The sequence below is a fragment of the Hordeum vulgare genome, chromosome 2H, assembly GCF_904849725.1.
Source record: "Hordeum vulgare subsp. vulgare chromosome 2H, MorexV3_pseudomolecules_assembly, whole genome shotgun sequence".
Classification (NCBI taxonomy): Eukaryota; Viridiplantae; Streptophyta; class Magnoliopsida; order Poales; family Poaceae; genus Hordeum; species Hordeum vulgare.
In genome coordinates this window covers 177,713,979-177,732,743 of record NC_058519.1, presented here as the reverse complement: position 1 = coordinate 177,732,743, position 18,765 = coordinate 177,713,979, and the positions used below count along the sequence as shown (strand labels likewise).

Here is an 18,765-nt window from a genome sequence, read left to right as displayed (position 1 = left end):
TGCTCTACAGGTATCTCCGAAGGTGTCCGTTGAGTTAGTATGGATCAAGACTGGGATTTGTCATTTCGTGTGACGGAGAGGTATCTCGGGGCCCACTCGGTAATACAACATCACACACAAGCCTTGCAAGCAATGTGACCAAGTGTAAGTCACGAGATCTTGTATTACGGAACGAGTAAGAGAATTGCCGGTAACGAGATTGAAATAGGTATGCGTATACCAACGATCGAATCTCGGGCAAGTAACATACCGAAGGACAAAGGGAATGGCATACATGATTATATGAATCCTTGACACTGAGGTTCAACCGATAAGATCTTTGGAGAATATGTAGGATCCAGTATGGGCATCCAGGCCCCGCTATTGGATATTGACCGAGGAGTCTCTCGGGTCATGTCTACATAGTTCTCGAACCCGCAGGGTCTGCACACTTAAGGTTCGATGACGTTTTAGTATAGTTGAGTTATATGTGTGGTTACCGATTGTTGTTCAGAGTCCCGGATGAGATCACGGACTTCACGAGGGTTTTCATTTGGTCACCGGAAATTTAGGACAATTCCGACAATGTAGCGGGAGTGACGAATGAGTTCCGGGTGTTTACCGGGAGGGGCCCACCCACCCGGGAGTGAGCCCAAGGCCCTAGGGTGGCGCATCAAGTCCTTGTTGGGCTGGTGGAGTCAGCCCAAGAGGGCTATGGCGCCACATAAGAAAATACCAAAAGAGAAGAAGAAAAAAAGGAAAGAGGGAGGTGGGAAGGAAGAGGATTCCTCCTTCCCAAACCGAATTGGAGGAGTCCTCCTCCTCCTGGCGGCCGGCGCACCTTGAGGCCCTTGTGCCTCAAGGCTAGCCCCTCCCCTCCTCCTATATATATTGGTGGTTTAGGTCTTTTTGAGACACAACTTTGCCACGTGCAACTCAGGGCTATTCCACATAGTTTTACCTCTAGATCGGATTTCTGCGGAGCTCGGGCGGAGCCCTGCAGGTGTAGATCGTCACCACCACCAGAGCACCGTCACGCTGCCGGAGAACTCATCTACTTCTCCGTCTTGCTTGCTGGATCAAGAAGGCCGAGATCATTGTCGAGCTATACGTGTGCTGAACACGGAGATGCCATCCGTTCGGCACTAGATCAGAACCGTTCGTGGGACGGGTCGTGGGACAACGGTGATTTGAATCACGAAGCTGTGCGACCTACAAGGGTACGTAGATCTAATCTCCTCTCATAGATGGACATCACCATGATAGATCTTTGTGTGCGTAGGAATTTTTTTGTTTCCCACGCAACGCTCCCCAACAGGCACCACCGGCGCAACTGCGGTCGGTGAAGGTTCCGACAGCAGCGGTGCTGGGGACGCAGACGTCATCCGTCGTCAGTGGTTCATATGCAATGTGCATGTATGGGTGCTGTGTGGATATGTGGGACCATCAAAAATACATGTGGCTTCTATGCGAATGACCGTTTGACCCACTATCGGGAATACTCCATCCTTTCCTAAATATAAGACCTTTTAAAGGTTATACTATGAACTACATATGGATGTACATAGATATATTTTAAAGTATATATTTATTTATTTTGCCCTGTATGTAGTCTTCTAGTGAAATCTTTAAAAGGTTTTATATTTAGAAACGGAGGGAGTACATGGAAACACAAAACGAACTAGTGAAGAAGGGATTTCTTTAGCAGCAGTGCGACGAGCTGACCGATCGACTCTTACGAAGACACCGCAACAACCAGAGACGGCATGACCGCACGAAGCTCCGCATCAAGCCGCCTGCATAGGCAAGCCACCGACTGCTTGACACTGAAGGACGTGCGGCTCTTAGCAGAGTATTTCTTCAGCGAGGATTTGTTCTTTGCGCAAGCAGGGGTCGGCTCAACCGTGTCCGTGACATGAGGCACATCCTTGGAAAATCGGGTCCGTGCCCTCCACCCTCGCCCGGGTACGGTAGGCAGACGAGGCAGGGAAGACATCCACATGTCCATGGCACCAAACCTTCACCCTAGCAGGCCCAAGACGATCTAGTGAAGAGAGGTCGACCTCAATTTGCTTCACAATAAGCTCACTAAACGCCATGAGAAAACGAGAGGAGCGCAGACACGACGGGACATCATCACAGAGAACCCCAAACATCACACAGAGAGCCCACTGAATGATCTCCACCAGCATCACCCTTGACAGATACCACCACTTGGTTGAGAGGTAAAGTGAAGCTCCAACATGAAGCCATCATTTTCAGACTCTCCTTAGGAGAGCACAACTGTACAAAGTAAACACCATCTTTGGAAAAGAGTATGAACATGTAACTCTAGTTTAGAGTTGGCTTTCCTTAATCTCTACGACACAAAATTATAAATTGTTTATTTATGTTTATACTGTATATGCACTAGTGATGTCATCCATGGGGAGACATGGGTAGCAGTGCCGCGAAACAAGCAGTCCAAGCACTAATTGGAGATGGAGGTTCCAGTTCCCAAGAAAATGAGGCAAATGTTCAGAGTGAAGAAGATAAGGTTAGCGCTGGAAGAGTTGATGTGGGAAGGGATGCTCAAGAAAGAGATGAGGAGACCAATAAAATGACCGATGATAGTGTCATAGAGTTTAGAGTGGAACGGCACACCGGATACTTGGGGCGATGAACATACCAGTTTGCATGCCCATAATTCTGGCAAGAGTAGTGAGTCTGAATGTGTAAGGTTGTTGGACATAATGTGCATGAAAAACTAACATGATCTAAGAATAGCCAAACCTATTTATATAATAGCTACACTAGATGCAACAATTTCTCACATGCTTGACAATTAGATTGCAGAATCTCTACCCCCCCAAAAAAATCTTTACTCTCCCAAACATGGTTATGTGGTTCACCACTCAAATGAAGCATTGTGAAATCAGAGGTAAGTTCAGCACTCAAACTCAGTACACACTTTTCCGACTAGAATAACAAGCAGACTGTTTTAAGACGTCACAGAAGCATACAACAAACATATATACAGAGAGTTACTCAAATGCTTTGATCAAATTCAGGCCAACATTTTCCATTCATATCTGAAATTCATTACAATATGACTTGATAGTTGGTACATTGGGGACTTGCTTAGCTTAAAGCTTCACCCACCCCCCCCCCCCCCCCCCCCACACACACACAAGAGTTCACTAACCAATGTTACTCGTCGGAAACTGCAACTTTAACTCACCAAGACGCCAATGCCTAAGAATCCAGTTCAGCCAAGATTAATTTTACAGGAAAGTTAGCAGAGTCTCCAAACACTAGGCAGCTCACATGATTACATGTGCATCGACAAGTTCAATTCTATTCCTTTTTCCTGCTGCAAGCCGGGTAGCAAACAGGCGTTTTTCATTCTGCAGCGAGTGCGTTTTACGCTCTTTCTCATGCCAGAATTGCAGTACATGAGTTTTCATTTTTGGCTCATCTGCTTTACTTTGATTTATTGATTGAAAATGCCCTTTATTTACTTAAACCCTTAACTTAGGACCAGGTGTGGATGTAGTGTAACTATGTCATACGCATCTTAACATGGTTTTTGCTGCCTAGATGCATGGAGACTCTCCTGAAAATCTTGTAAAATTACTAATGACTGAAAGGGATTGAAAGAACACTAGCAATCTTGGTAATTAAGTGCAGAACCTAAAGAGACAAAGATTAATGAAACTAATGCATGGATGGTTTAGGAATCTAGTAAAAGACTAGCAAAGGCGTAATACCACTGGACTCAAGCAAAGAATTGGTTGCTTTCTTGGTGCTGCAGCAGTGACACGGTTTTGCTTCGGTAGCTCCCCCATCCCCCTTCTTGCGCGCAGAGTTGAAGTGGACTCAAAGACACCGCAAGAATTGTCCCTCAAATCCTCGCCATCTTGGGCGCGACGACGATCGGGTTATGGCGCGCGATCTGCTCCTGGCCGGCTGCCCTGTAGTCGAAGAAGCAGGTGTGCGCGTCGGCGTGGCGGTGCGCGCCGCAGTAGGTGGCCCCGCACCGGCAGACGAATCCAAGCAGCCCCACCTTCTTCTGGCACGCGCTGCATCGCTTCTTCTCGGGCGTCTCCTCCTCGCCTCCAGCTTTCGTCAACGCGATGGTCAGCGACCGGAGGCCGGACATGGCGGCGCCATCGAAGGCCTTGACATCCAGCAGCTGTTGTTCTTTGAAGCACTTGGAGCAGAGATCGTTTGTCCCCGCGCCGGCGAAGAACCCGCAGCCGCTGGCGCACAGGACCGCGCCGCCGGCCTGCTGCTGCCGCCTCGCCTCCATGTTGTCGAGCGAGAGATGGAGCAGGTCTCGCGCGCACGAGACGATCGTGCTCTCGCCGAGACGATTGATTGATCGCGAGATTTCGCTGCGTAGCAAAGGAGGAATTGGTTCAATGATTACCCAGGCTTGTTTCGTGGCCTTTTATAGGAGTACTACGGATCCCATGCCCATCGACCATGATTCAGGACCTCGTCACTTTCGTTCGCTACTCGGACTCGGAATCCGATAAGTGCAAGGAGACGCCGGCGCCAACCAGGCAATCCGGTCCCACCACGGACCGTGTTCTTTTCTCGACGATCCGGTCGGCCGTCGGTGCTCCGGGAGGTGCCCGGGATGCGGCCCCAGAAGGTGATCATCTCCCGCGCCGGCACGCGCAAGCTGCTGAACCTGAACTTGGACGAGGTGGCGACGGCGGCCACGGAGCTTGGGATCAACGTGACGGTGGCCGAGGCCGCGGCCGACATGCCGGCGTTCGCGGCGCTGGTGAACGCGGAGGACGTGCTGCTGGCGGTGCACGGCGCCGGGCTGACGAACCAGATCTTCCTACCGACGCAGGCGGTGGTGCTGCAGATCGTGCCGTGGTGGAGCATGGACAGGATGACGACCAACTTCTACGGGCAGCCGGCGCGGGACATGCAGCTCCGGTACGTGGAGTACTTCGTCGACGAGCAGGAGACGAGCATGACAATGGCAACTCTGAATCTTCAGATTCAGCCTTTACACTATTGTACTGCATGCAGTGAAAATGTCAACTTTAAATCTCCACATTCAACATTTTTCTACAGCTTAGATTATCTCATATGAAAATTAAAATTCAAAGTAGCATACATAGGCTCTGTTTAAAACCACTCAGATTATATAATCCAGTTTTTATAATCTATTATGTCTCTAAACATGACATATTTTGGTGTAGATTATAAAAACTAGATGGGTAGATTATTAAAACTCATAATCTACTCTACCCAGCTAGAATTAGATTATGGATTGCTAATGACCCATTATCCTTGTAAAGTTGAAAATAATTACATTCCTGCCGCCGCCACTCTCCTATTTTTTTTTTAAAAAAAAACAGAGGACAGACATGTCATTATGCAATGTAAAACTTAGATTATAGTTTATATAATCTGGCCTCCAAACATGTCCACCTAGATTATTTTTAAAAATTAGATTATATAATATATCTTCGTAATCCATATTATGATTTCAAACAGGGCCAAAGTACAGGAAATAACAAAATCAACAAAGCAGCGAGCAAGTACTAGCATGTGTAGCAATGTAGCATACAGAGTACAGGAAATAACAAGACGAGTATTAAATATCCCCTCTATAAACAAATATAAGAGCTCTTTATTACTAAAATAAGTATTCTAAATATTTTTATATTAGTTTACGGAGGAAGTAGCAGATGTTCTCGTAACAAGGCTGTACTAGCATGCCTACATTTCATTTTCTTGAGAGCATAATTGTAAGGATTGCAAACGGAGACAAGTTAATAGCATACACAATCTTTATCTAATACTAAATCGGCTATTGCTTCTGCCCGTTCATCCATCGTGGCGTTTTTACAAAAAAAACTCCTGTTTTATGGTAATTAAACCCGCAATCCTTAACTTCAGTGGAAAAAAAAGTTTCACCTTTCTATTAAAAAAAAAACCTGGGCAGCTTCGCTCCGACGCATTCCGGCGCTCCTCCTCCCTCTCCCCTCACCCCTCCTCCTCCTCCCCTCGCCGCGCGGCTCCGTCGGCCGCACCTCCTCCTCCTCCCCTCGCCGCGCGGATCCGTCGGCGGCGGGTCTCTGGCGCGCGGGTCTGAGCATAATTGCAAGGATGGTAAATAGAGAGAAGTTAGTAGCATACACAACTTATATTCAGAGGGCAATTCGGAACTATAAAAGAAACCATATTTAACTCAAGTGCTCCCCAAATTTACCCAAAGCTTGCTACAATTGAACAATTGATTAGCAATATTATGTAGTGCACACATACCTCATTTAATAGTAGTGACCTTGATTAGGAGTATTGACACGTTTATCATTAACTTTTTTCCATTCTCCCAAGGATGGACAAAACCCATAATGTGTGTCCTTATGCACCAAAGCACGAAAGGCTCTTCGAAATGGGAGCCCTTATGATATAAAGCTTGAGGAGAGCTTCTATGGGTCCCCCCACGTGTCGTCCCCGCAGGCGACCGAGGGCAAGCCCTAGAGTCGCCCCCTCCACCACCTTCCCGACTCCCCCCTCGCCCGCTGCGAGGCAAAGCCCGGACGGCGTAGCGACCGGGGGGGGGGGGAGAGTCCTTGTTTCCCCTCAGCATGGCGCTCTGCTAGCGTGGGGTAGTAGGTTTGTTAGATAAAAACGAGATCAATGAGACACGAGAGACACGAATTTTTACGTGGAAAACCTTGCGGGAGAAAAGCACGGACGCACGAAGGCGCAATCACTATGAGGGTGGAGTATTACAAGCACGAGATGACTGCCCGTCTTTAGGTGCGACTACATGGAGTATATATGAGGGGCAATACATGAGAGTCCTTGGACGACAAGTAAACGAGTTGTACTCGTACGCGTCGGTACCAACGCAAAGGCCCACACCGGTTGTACTACGTCTAGTCCAATACGGTAGAATTTGGATCACAATTTAACAATCTCCACCTTGAGCCAAATTCCCTCAAGTAGTCGAAGAAAGTGAATAACTCCATCCAAATCAGCATAAACACCTTGTGCGTCAAAAGTCCATAGGACTAGTGAGAAATTCCAACTAAGCCTGAGCAAAGCTCAAACTTATTGGTAGGAACTGGCTTTGTCATCATATCAGCAGGATTATCATGAGTACTTATCTTGCATACCTTCAAATCACCTTTAGCAACAACATCTTAAACATAGTGAAATCTGACATCAATGTGTTTTGTTCTCTCATGATATATTGGATTCTTTGTAAGGTATATAACACCTTGACTGTCAGAAAATATGGTAGGGCAAGATGAATCTCCACAAAGCTCAATGTACAAACCTCTCAACCAGATAGCTTCTTTGCATGCCTCAAAAATAGCCATATACTCGGCATCGATAGTGGAACAAGCCATAATAGACTGCAAAGTTGCTCTCCAACTCACAACACAACCACCGATGGTGAAAACATAACCTGTGAGTGATCTTCTCTTATCCAAATCACCAGGAAAATCAGAATCAACAAAACCAACAAGTCCATCTCCAGTTTTCCCAAACTGTAAATAAGCATTAGAAGTACCTCACACGTATATGAAAATCCACTGAACTGCTTTCCAATGCTCTTTTCTAGGATTAGCCATGTATCTACTAAAAACACTTAATGCATAGGATAAATCCAGACGAGAACAAACCATGGCATACATAAGTGAACCAACTGCACTCGAATAGGGAACTCTAGACATGTACTCAATATCTGCAACTGACTCAGGACATAAGGCTGGTGGTAATTTGAAGTGTGCAGCTAACGGAGTACTTACTGGCTTGGCATTATGTGTTGGGGAACATTGCATGGAAAACAAAAAATTTCCTACGCACACGAAGACCTATCATGGTGATGTTCATCTACGAGAGGGAGATCAGATCCACATACCCTTGTAGATCTCTAAGCGGGAAGCGTTAAGAAACGCGGTTGATGTAGTGGTACAACTTCGTGATTCAAATCACCGCCGTCCCACGATCCGTCCCGATCTAGTACCGAACGGACGACACCTCCGCGTTCAGCACACATACAACTCGATGACGATCTCCGCCTTCTTGATACAGCAAGAGAGACGAGGAAGTAGATGAGTTCTCCGATAGCGTGACGGCGCACCGGTGTTGGTGATGATCTATTCCTGCAGGGCTCCGCCTGAGCTCCGTAGAAATCCAATCTAGAGTAAGAACTACGTGGTATAGGTTTGATTTGCACGTGGAAAAGTTGTGTCTCAAAAGCCCTAAAACCACCAATATATATAGGAGGGGAGGGGCTAACCTTGGGGCTCAAGGGAGCCCCAAGGGCGACGGCCGAAGGGGAGGAGGTGGACTCCCACCCCAATTCGGTTTGGGGGAAGGAGTCCACTCCTTCCCACCTCCCTCTTTCCTTTTTTTTTCTTTCCTTTGGTTTTTTCTCCTTGTTGCGCCATAGCCCACTTGGGCTGGCCTCACCAGCTAACTAAGGGCTGGTGCGCCACCCTAGTGCTGTTGGGCTCACTCCTAGGTGGGTGGGCCCCTCTCGGTGAATATCCGGAACCCATTCGTCACTTCCGGTACACTGGCGGTAATGCCCGAAATCTTTCCGGTGACTAAATGAAACCATCCTATATATCAATCTTCGTTTTCGGACCATTTCGGAAACCCTCGTGACGTCCATGATCTCATCCGGGACTCCGAACAACCTTCGGTCACCAACACATATAACTCAACTATACTAAAACGTCACCGAACTTTAAGTGTGCAGACCCTGCGGGTTCGAGAACTATGCAGACATGACCCGAGACACTCCTCAGTCAATATCCAATAGCGGGACCTGGATGTCCATATTGGATCCTACATATTCTACGAAGATCTTATCGGTTGAACCTCTGTGCCAAGGATTCATATAATCCCGTATAACATTCCCTTTGTCCTTCGGTATGTTACTTGCCCGAGATTCGATCGTCAGTATCTCTATACCTATTTCAATCTCGTTACCGGCAAGTCTCTTTACTCATTCCGTAATAGAAGATCCCATGACTTACACTTGAGTCACATTGCTTGCAAGGCTTGTATGTGATGTTGTATTACTGAGTGGGCCCCGAGATACCTCTCCGTCACACGGAGTGACAAATCCCAGTCTTGATCCATGCTAACTCAACGGAAACCTTCGGAGATACCTGTAGAGCACCTTTATAGTCACCCAGTAACGTTGTGAAGTTTGATACACACAAGGTATTCCTCCGGTGTCAGTGAGTTACACGATCTCATGGTCATAGGGATGAATTCTTGACACGCAGAAAACAATAGCAACAGAATGACACGATCACATGCTACGTTTATAATTTGGGTCTTGTCCATCACATGATTCTCCTAATGATGTGATCCAGTTATCAAGTGACAACACTTGCATATGGTCAGAAAACCTTAACCATCCTTGATCAACTGGCTAGCCAACTAGAGGCTTACTAGGGACATTGTTTTCTCTATACATCCACACATGTATCTATGCTTTCATTCAATACAATTATAGCATGGATAATAAACGATTATCTTGAAACAGGAAATATAATAATAACTATTTTATCATTGCCTCTAGGGCATATTTCCAATAGTCTCCCACTTGCACTAGAGTCAATAATCTAGTCTCACATCGCTATGCGATTTACATTCGAATGAATCTAACACCCACACAGTTCTGGTGTTGATCATGCTTCGCTCGTGGAAGAGGTTTAGTCAGCGGATCTACTACATTCAGATCCATGTGCACTTTGCAAATATTTACGTCCTCTCCTTCGACGTAGTCGCGAATGAGGTTGAAGCGTCATTTGATGTGTCTCGTCTTGTTGTGAAACCTTGGTTCCTTTGCTAAAGCAATGGCACCAGTCTTGTCACAGAACAGAGTTATTAGATTTAGTGTGGTTGGCACAACTCCAAGATCCATCATGAACTGCTTCATCCAGACACCCTCCTTAGCTGCCTCTGAGGCAGCCATGTACTCCGCCTCACATGTAGAATCTGCTACGACGCTTTGCTTGGAACTGCACCAACTTACCGCACCCCCATTAAGAATAAATACGTATCCGGTTTGAGACTTTAGAGTCATCCAGATTAGTGTCAAAGCTTGCATCGACGTAACCCTTTACGATGAGCTCTTCGTCGCCTCCATCAACGAAAAACATTTCCTTAGTCCTTTTCAGGTACTTCAGAATATTCTTGACCGTCGTCCAGTGATCCACTCCTGGATTACTTTGAAACATGTCTGCCATACTTATTGCCAGGCTGACTTCCGGTCTAGTGCACAACATTGCATACATGATAGACCCTATGGCTGAAGCGTAGGGGACGATACTCATCTTTTCTCTATCTTCTGCAGTTACTGGACACCGAGTCTTACTCAACTTTATACCTTGTAATACTGGCAAGAACCCCTTCTTGGACTGCTCCATTTTGAACTTCTTCAAAACTTTATCAAGGTATGTGCTTTGTGAAAGTCCTATTAGGCACCTCGATCTATCCCTATAGATCTTAATGCCTAATATGTAAGCAGCTTCTCCTAGGTCTTTCATTGAAAAACATTTGTTCAAGTAATCTTTTACACTCTCTAAAAACTCCACATTGTTTCCAATCAGCAATATGTCATCCACATATAATATTAGAAACGCCACAGAGCTCCCACTCACTTTCTTGTAAATACAAGATTCTCCAACAACTTGTATAAACCCAAATGCTTTGATCACCTCATCAAAGCGTTTATTCCAACTCCGAGATGCTTGCACCAGTCCATAAATGGATTGCTGGAGCTTGCATACTTTGTTAGCATTATTTGGATCGACAAAACCTTCGGGTTGCATCATATACAATTCTTCCTTAAGAATACCGTTAAGGAACGCCGTTTTGACATCCATCTTCCAGATTTCATAATCGAAAAATGCCCCTATTGCTAACATGATGCAGACAGACTTCAGCATTGCTACCGGTGAGAACGTCACATCGTAGTCAACTACTTGAACTTGTGAAAAACCGTTTGCCACAAGTCGAGCTTTATAAACGATCAGATTACCGTCCGCGTCCGTCTTCTTCTTAAAGATCCATTTGTTCTGAATAGCCTTGCGACCTTCACGTAATACTTCCAAAGTCCACACTTTGTTTTCATACATAGATCCTATCTCAAACTTCATGGCCTCCACCCATTTGTTGGAATTCGGGCCCACCATTGCTTCTTCATAATTCACAGGTTCATTGTTGTCTAACAACATGATAGATAAGACATGATTACCGTACCACTCAGGAGCAGTACATGATCTTGTCGACCTGCGAGGTCCGGTAGCAACTTGATCTGAAGCTTCATGATCATCATCATTAGCTTCCTCCTCAACCGACGTCGCCTTGACAAAGGTTTCCCCCTGCCCTGCGCCACCATCTAGAGGGAGTAGAGGTTCTACAACCTCATCATGTTCTATCTTCCTCCCACTTAATTCTTTCGAGAGAAACTCCTTCTCAAGTAAAGCTCCGTTCTTAGCAACAAACACTTTGCCCTCGGATCTGAGATAGAAGGTGTACCCAACTGTCTCCTTTGGCTAACCTATGAAGACGCACTTTTCCACTTTGGGTTCCAGCTTTTCAGGCTAAAGCTTTTTGACATAAGAATCACATCCCCAAACTTTAAGAAACGACAACTTTGGCCTCTTGCCATACCACAGCTCATATGGCGTCGTCTCACAGATTTTGACGGTGCCCTATTTAAAGTGAATGCAACTGTCTCTAATGCATAACCCCAAAATGATAACGGCAAATCGGTAAGAGACCTCATAGATCGCACCATATATAACAAAGTACAATTATGACGTTCGGACACACCATTACGCTGTGGTGTTCCAGGCGGTGTAAACTGTGAAACTATTCCACATTGTATTAAGTGAGTACCAAACTCGAAACTCAGATATTCGCCCCCTCGATCAGAATGCAGGAACTTGATCTTCTTGTTATGATGATTTTCAACTTCACTCTGAAATTGCTTGCACTTCTCAAATGTTTCAGACTTGTGCTTCATCAAGTAGATATATCGATACCTACTCAAATCGCCAGTGAAGGTGAGAAAATAATGATATCCGCCGCGCGCCTCCACACTCGTTGGACCGCACACATCGGTACGTATGATCTCCAACAAGTCACTTGCACGCTCCATTGTTCCGGAGAACGGAGTCTTAGTCATCTTGCCCATGAGGCATGGTTTGCACGTGTCAAGTGATTCAAAACCAAGTGACTCCAAAAGCCCATCGGAATGGAGTTTATTCATGCGCTTTACTCCAATATGACCTAAGCGACAGTGCCACAAAAATGTGGCGCTATCATTGTTAACTCTACATCTTTTGGTCTCAATGTTATGTTTATGTGTATCATCACAATCAAGATTCAATATGAACAAACCTCTCACATTGGGTGCATGACCATAAAAGATATTACACATGAAATAGAACAACCATTATTCTCTGACTTAAACGAGTAACCGTCTCACAATAAAAAAGATCCAAATATAATGTTCATACTTAACGCACGCACTAAATAACAGTTATTTAAGTTCATAACTAATCCTGATGGTAACTGAAGCGAGACTATGCCAAAGGTGATTGCATCAACCTTGGAACCATTTCCCACGCACATCGTCACTTCATCCTTCACCAGCCTTCGTTTATTCCGCAGTTCCTGCTTCGATTTGCAAATATGAGCAACAAAACCGGTATCAACTACACATGCACTACTACGAGAGTTGGTTAAGTACACATCAATAACATGTATATCACATATACCTTATTTTTCTTTCGCCGCCTTCTTATCAACCAAATACTTGGGGCAGTTGCACTTCTAGTGACCCAGCCCCTTGCAATAATAGCACTCTGTTTCCGGCTTAGGTCCAACCTTGGGTTTCTTCGTCGGATTGGCAACAGTTTTGCCGCTCTTCTTGGAGTTACCCTTCTTGCCTTTGTCGTTTCTCTTGAAACCAGTGGTCTTATTGACCATCAACAGTTGATGCTCTTTCCGGAGTTCTAACTCTGCGACTTTCAGCATCGCGAATAACTCGCCGGGTGACTTGTTCATCCCTTGCATGTTATAGTTCTACACAAAGCTCTTATAGCTAGGTGGCAGTGATTGAAGAATTCTGTTAGTGATAGCCTCTTGCGGGAGTTCAATCCCCAGCTCAGCTAGACGGTTTGAGTACCCAGACATTTTGAGCACATGTTCACTGACAGACAAATTCTCCTCCATCTTGCAAGCATAGATTTTATCGAAGGTCTTATACCTCTCGATCCGGGCGTTCTTCTGAAAGATAAACTTCAACTCCTTGAACATCTAATATGCTCCATGATGCTCAAAGTGCCGTTGAAGTCCCGGTTCTAAGCCATACAAGACCACACATTGAACTACTGAGTAGTCCTCCTTACGCGATTGCCAAGCGTTCAAAACATCTTGGTCAAGCGTAGCGGGTGGTTCATCTCCTAGCGCAGCATCAAGGACATAATTCTTTTTCCCAGCTTGTAGGATGAGCCTAAGATTACGTACCCAGTCTACAAAGTTGCTTCCATCATCTTTCAACTTAGCTTTCTCTAGGAACGTATTGAAATTCAGGGTTGCTACTGCGTGAGCCATTGATCTACAACATAAAATATTGCAAAGTGGACTTAGTCTATGTTCAAGACAATTAGAGTTTAATTAATCAAATTACTAATAAATTCCCACTCAAATAGACATCCCTCTAGTTACTTGAGTGTGGCATGATCCAAATTCACTAACTCAAGTCCGATCGTCACGTGATTTGAGTGTAGTTTCAGTGGTAAACATCTCTATGCTAATCATATCAACTATACGATTCATGCTCGACCTTTCAGTATCTTCTGTTCTGAGGCCATGTCTGCACATACTAGGCTCGTCAAGTTTAACCCGAGTGTTCCGCGTGTGCAACTGTTTTGCACCCGTTGTATGTGAACGTCGAGTCTATCACACCCGATCATCCCGTGGTGTCTCGAAACAACAAACTGTCGCAACGGCCCACAGTCGGGGAGAACACAATTTTATCTTGAAATTTTAGTGAGGGATCACCTTATAATGCTACCGCCGTTCTAAGCAATATAAGGTGATAATAGGATTAACATCACATGCAATTCATAAGTGACATGATATGGCCATGATCTTGTGCTTCTTGATCTCCATCACCAAAGCACCGGCATGATCTTCTTGTCACCGGCGCCGCACCATGATCTCCATCGTCGTGCCACCATCGAGGTTGTCGTGCTATCTATGCTATTACTACTAAAGCTACAACCTAGCAATATAATAAACGCATCTGCAAACACAAACATTAGTTTAAAGATAACCCTATGGCTCCTGCCGGTTGCCGTAGCATCGACGTGCAAGTCGATATTAACTATTACAACATGATCATCTCATACATCCAATATATGAAATCATGCCTTTGGCCATATCACATCACAAGCATACCCTACAAAAACAAGTTAGACGTCCTCTTATTTGTTGTTGCATGTTTTACGTGGCTGCTATGGGTATCTAGTATGATCGCATCTTACTTACGCAAAAACCACAATAGAGATGTGCAAATTGCTATTTAACCTCTCTCCAAGGACCGCCTCGGTCAAATACAATTCAACTAAAGTTGAAGAAACTGACACCCGCCAGTCATCTTTATGCAACGAGTTGAATGTTGGTCGATGAAACCAGTCTCTTGTAAGCGTACGAGTAATGTCGGTCAGGGCTGCTTCAATCCAACAATACCGCCGAATCGAGAAAAGACTAAGGAGGGCAGCAAATCAAACATCAACGCCCACAAAAGATTTTGTGTTCTACTCGAGATAACATCTACGCATGAACCTAGCTCTGATATCACTGTTGGGGAACGTTGCATGGAAAACAAAAAATTTCCTACTCACACGAAGACCTATCATGGTGATGTTCATCTACGAGAGGGAGATCGGATCCACATACCCTTGTAGATCGCTAAGCGGGAAGCGTTAAGAAATGCGATTGATGTAGTGGTAGAGCTTCGTGATTCAAATCACCGTCGTCCCACGATCCGTCCCGATATAGTACCGAACGGACGACACCTCCGCGTTCAGCACACGTATGGCTCGATGACGATCTCCGCCTTCTTGATCCAGCAAGAGAGATGGGGAAGTATATGAGTTCTCCGGCAGCGTGACGGTGCGCCGGTTTTGGTGATGATCTATTCCTGCAAGGCTCCCCCCGAGCTTCGCAGAAATATAATCTAGAGGAAGAACTACGTGGTATAGGTTTGAGTTGCATGTGGCAAAGTTGTGTCTCAAAAGCCCTCAAACCACCAATATATATAGGAGGAGGGGAGGGGCTAGCCTTGGGGCTCAAGGGAGCCCCAAGGGCGCCGGCCGAAGGGGAGGAGGTGGACTCCGACCCCAATTCGGTTTATGGGAAGGAGTCCAATCCTTCTTTCCCACTACTGGAATTGATAAATTTGCCGTCTGCCGTGCCTTTGCCGTCTACTGACGCATGGCAAAGATGCTCTTTGCCGTCAGTTGGTACAAAGCGGACGGCAAAGAGGTTGCCGATGGCAAAGATTTTATTTGCCGTCTGCCACCTCTTTGCCGTGTGCTGACGCATGGCAAAGGCCCTAAAGGCGGACGGCAAAGAGCACGCGGACGGCAAAGGGGCGCCACCCTAACGGCCAACTCGCGCCCCACCGCACCCACCCCTTTGCCGTCTGCCTCCCATCCTTTGCAGATGACAAAGGAGCTCCCCCTAACGGCGCCCAGCCCCCACCCCCAGCTCCTCTAACGGCCAACTCGCGCACTGCCCACGCACCCCAGCGCAAGTCCTCCCTGCGCACTGCCCACTCCAGCGCCGCCGCCCCTCCTCCCCGCGCAACTCCTCCCGTCGCCCTCCTCTCCTCCCCGCGCAACTCCTCCCCGCGCCCGTCCTCCACGCGCCCCTCCTTCCCGTGCCCTGCCCACCCGAGTGCCGCCGCCGCCACCATCGGAGCCGCTCCGGCCCACCACCGCCGTGCGGCCGGAGGTCGCCCTCCCCTCCTCCCCCCGCACCTCCTCCCCGCCGCCCAGGGCCGGAGCTCGCCCTCCCCTCCTCTCCCACTGCCCTCCGCCCCGGCCGCCCACTGCCCCTACACAGGTAAGGTTTTTTTTCTCTTTATTTCTTGTTTTTTCTTTTAAATTAGATAGTTAATTTAGATAGTTAGTTTATTTTGTGTTTTTTCTGTTAAATTGGATAGTCAGTTTTTTCTTCTTCTGTGTTTATGTTAAATTAGATAGTTAGTTTATTAAGTAGAAAAAGTAGATAGAAAAGAAAAAAATAGATAGAAAAAAGAAATGATAGATGAAGAAGGGTATGGGCCCCAAAAAAGAAATGATAGATTTGCATTTGAAGTAAATGTGCATTTTTGACAGAAGTTGCATGCTAAGCTTTTGGTCTGAAGATAGGAGGTGTTGACATAAACCTCATGCATGAAGCATTGATGTAGTTTTATTTGCACCTCTTAGATCTTAGCCTTTTGAGGTTCTATTGTGATAGAAACATGTATGTTTGCGCTGAATTGTATGTTATGCTCCTACTCTACATGCTTTATCTAGTCAAACTTAGAAGAAAATAAGAGAATAACAAACTAGAAGAAGAAAGAAGAAGAAGAAGAAGAAAGAGGAGAGGAGGAGAAAGATAAAAGAAAGAAGAAGAAGAAGAAGAAGAAGAAGAAGAAGGAGGAGAGGAGGAGAAAGATAAAAGAAAGAAGAAGAAGAAGAAGAAGAAGAAGAAGAAGAAGAAGAGGAGGAGGAGGAGAAGAAAAAAGAATAATAATAATAATAATAAGATGATCAAGAAGAAGAAGAAGAAGAAGAAGAAAAAGAGGAGAGAGGAGAAGAAGAAAGAAGAGGACCCTGACCCCCGACCCGCGGCCCCCGACCACCGGCGCCCGACGCCACCAACCCCCGACCCTCGACCCCCTACCTCCGACGCCACTGACACCCGACTCCCGACCCTCGAGACCCGACACCACTGACCCCCGACACCACTGACCCCCGACACCCGACTCTCGACCCCCGACGCCCGACGCCACCAACCCCCGACCCTCGACCCCCGACCCCCTATGCCACTGACACCCGACTCCCAACCCCCGACCCCCGACGCCCGACACCACTGACCCCGACATCCAACTCCCGATGCCCGACACCACTAACCCCCGACCCCCGACTCCCGACCCCCGACCCCCGACCCCCGACGCCACTAACCCTCGACCCCAGACCCCCTACCCCCGACCCCCGACCCCCGACGCCACTAACCCTCGACCCCAGACCCCCTACCCCGGACCCCCGACGCCACTAACCCCCAACCCGGGCCCCCGACACCTCTTTGTCCTCTTGTTGATCAAAAAGACCCCAACCCCCGACGCTAGTGACCCTCGACCCCCGATGACACTGACCCCCGACCATCAACGCATTTAACCCGACTCCCGACCACCGACACCCGACATCACCGACCCTCGACGACACTGACTCCCGACGCCACTAAGCCCCGACCCCCGACACCTCTTCTGCCTTCTGTTGAACGAGAAGGTGCTTTTCGGCCTTCTAGAGGCCCACGGGGTCATAATTTTGTAAAATATGAGTTAGGTCACATATTTTACGATTATGTTAATTATAAAAACATCGTATTTGTGTTGATCGGGTGAATTTCAATGTGCAGTTGTTCGACGACCTCCACGTGCATTGGACGAGCTCCACCCTTGCGTTTGTTGGTGAGCACAAATGACTTCTCCTACCCCCTTAATTTGCTCTGTCCCGGTCTTCGTGCCGATGAAACTTGCTAGCTATAGGTTTCTTCAATCATGAGTATGCGTGACCAGTATGCGTCTCCCGTTCGAAAGGGCGACATCTATAAATATGCATTTCTTTGCATATTTATAACCACCATCCTTTCGAATTGTCCAACATTATCCATGGACAGCCCGAGTATGTGTAGATTGGGTTTGTTTTCCCGTATGCTGTGCTCCGGATCCGATGCGGAATTTCGTCAGTGCCTCCCCTGTTGTTCTCCGGGTACACATCCTCTCTGCTTATTGCCGAGACGTGTATCAGGAGAACAACGGGGAGGTGCTGCCAAAATTCTGTGTCGCATCTGGAGCAGAGCATGGGAAAACGAACCCAGTCTACACATACTCGGGTGGGATTAGGACCTATCTTTACCTATTAGCGTGTAGGTTGCATGGACGTAATAAAACTGACAAACTTGATTAGCGTATGAATATAGATGATGAATTATATATTTATTTCTTGTGCCCCCATAGGTAGCTAGGCAACATGAGTGATCGTGCTTGGATGTACACTGGTCACCCTAGTCAGAAAGACATGACCCATGAATGGTTAATAAAAACCAGGGGGTTTGTGAGAGCCGCATTTGCAAATGGCCAACATAAAACAAGGTGCCCCTGTCCTAACTGCGACAACTGGAAAAAGCAGACAGAGTTTGAAATGGGTAAACACCTGCAGAAGTGGGGTTTTACGCCTAATTATACGGTGTGGACTTTTCATGCTGAGTCTGACGAACGTGCCAGAGCTGAGGTGATTCGTCGTCGCACCGACGAGCATGGTACCGGGATTGAAGACATGGTGCAAGACTTTGATGATGCTCGTGATTGGGACGATGAGATGGAGGAATCTGCAAAGGCCTTCTATGAAATGCTGGAGTCTTCAAAACGTCCTCTCCACGAGCAGACTGAGCTTTGTCAGCTGGATGCCATCGCACAAGTAATGGCTCTGAAGGCTCAATTCA

At 46.7% G+C, this 18,765-nt stretch overlaps 2 protein-coding genes across 2 annotated transcripts; one reads left to right on the top strand and one right to left on the bottom strand.

Annotated features, from left to right (window-relative positions):
- Nucleotides 1–3,862: 3,862 nt before the first annotated feature.
- Nucleotides 3,863–4,270, bottom strand: LOC123429878 (zinc finger A20 and AN1 domain-containing stress-associated protein 10-like). Its single transcript, XM_045113852.1, has one exon. It carries the CDS (start codon nt 4,268–4,270, stop codon nt 3,863–3,865), a length of 408 nt encoding a protein of 135 aa, XP_044969787.1.
- Nucleotides 4,271–4,433: 163 nt separating this feature from the next.
- LOC123426049 (beta-1,2-xylosyltransferease XAX1-like) lies at nt 4,434–5,074 on the top strand. Its single transcript, XM_045109829.1, has 2 exons — nt 4,434–4,470; nt 4,527–5,074. Exons 1-2 carry the CDS (start codon nt 4,434–4,436, stop codon nt 5,072–5,074), a joined length of 585 nt encoding a protein of 194 aa, XP_044965764.1.
- Nucleotides 5,075–18,765: the final 13,691 nt, after the last annotated feature.

Excerpts from the sequence above, each read along its gene's own strand:
- LOC123429878 (XM_045113852.1), bottom strand. The coding sequence starts at position 4,270 with ATGGAGGCGAGGCGGCAGCAGCAGGCCGGCGGCGCGGTCCTGTGCGCC.
- LOC123426049 (XM_045109829.1), top strand. The coding sequence starts at position 4,434 with ATGCCCATCGACCATGATTCAGGACCTCGTCACTTTC. Across the intron at positions 4,471-4,526 it reads TTCAGGACCTCGTCACTTTC|GCAATCCGGTCCCACCACGG; the intron begins GTTCGCTACTCG and ends GGCGCCAACCAG.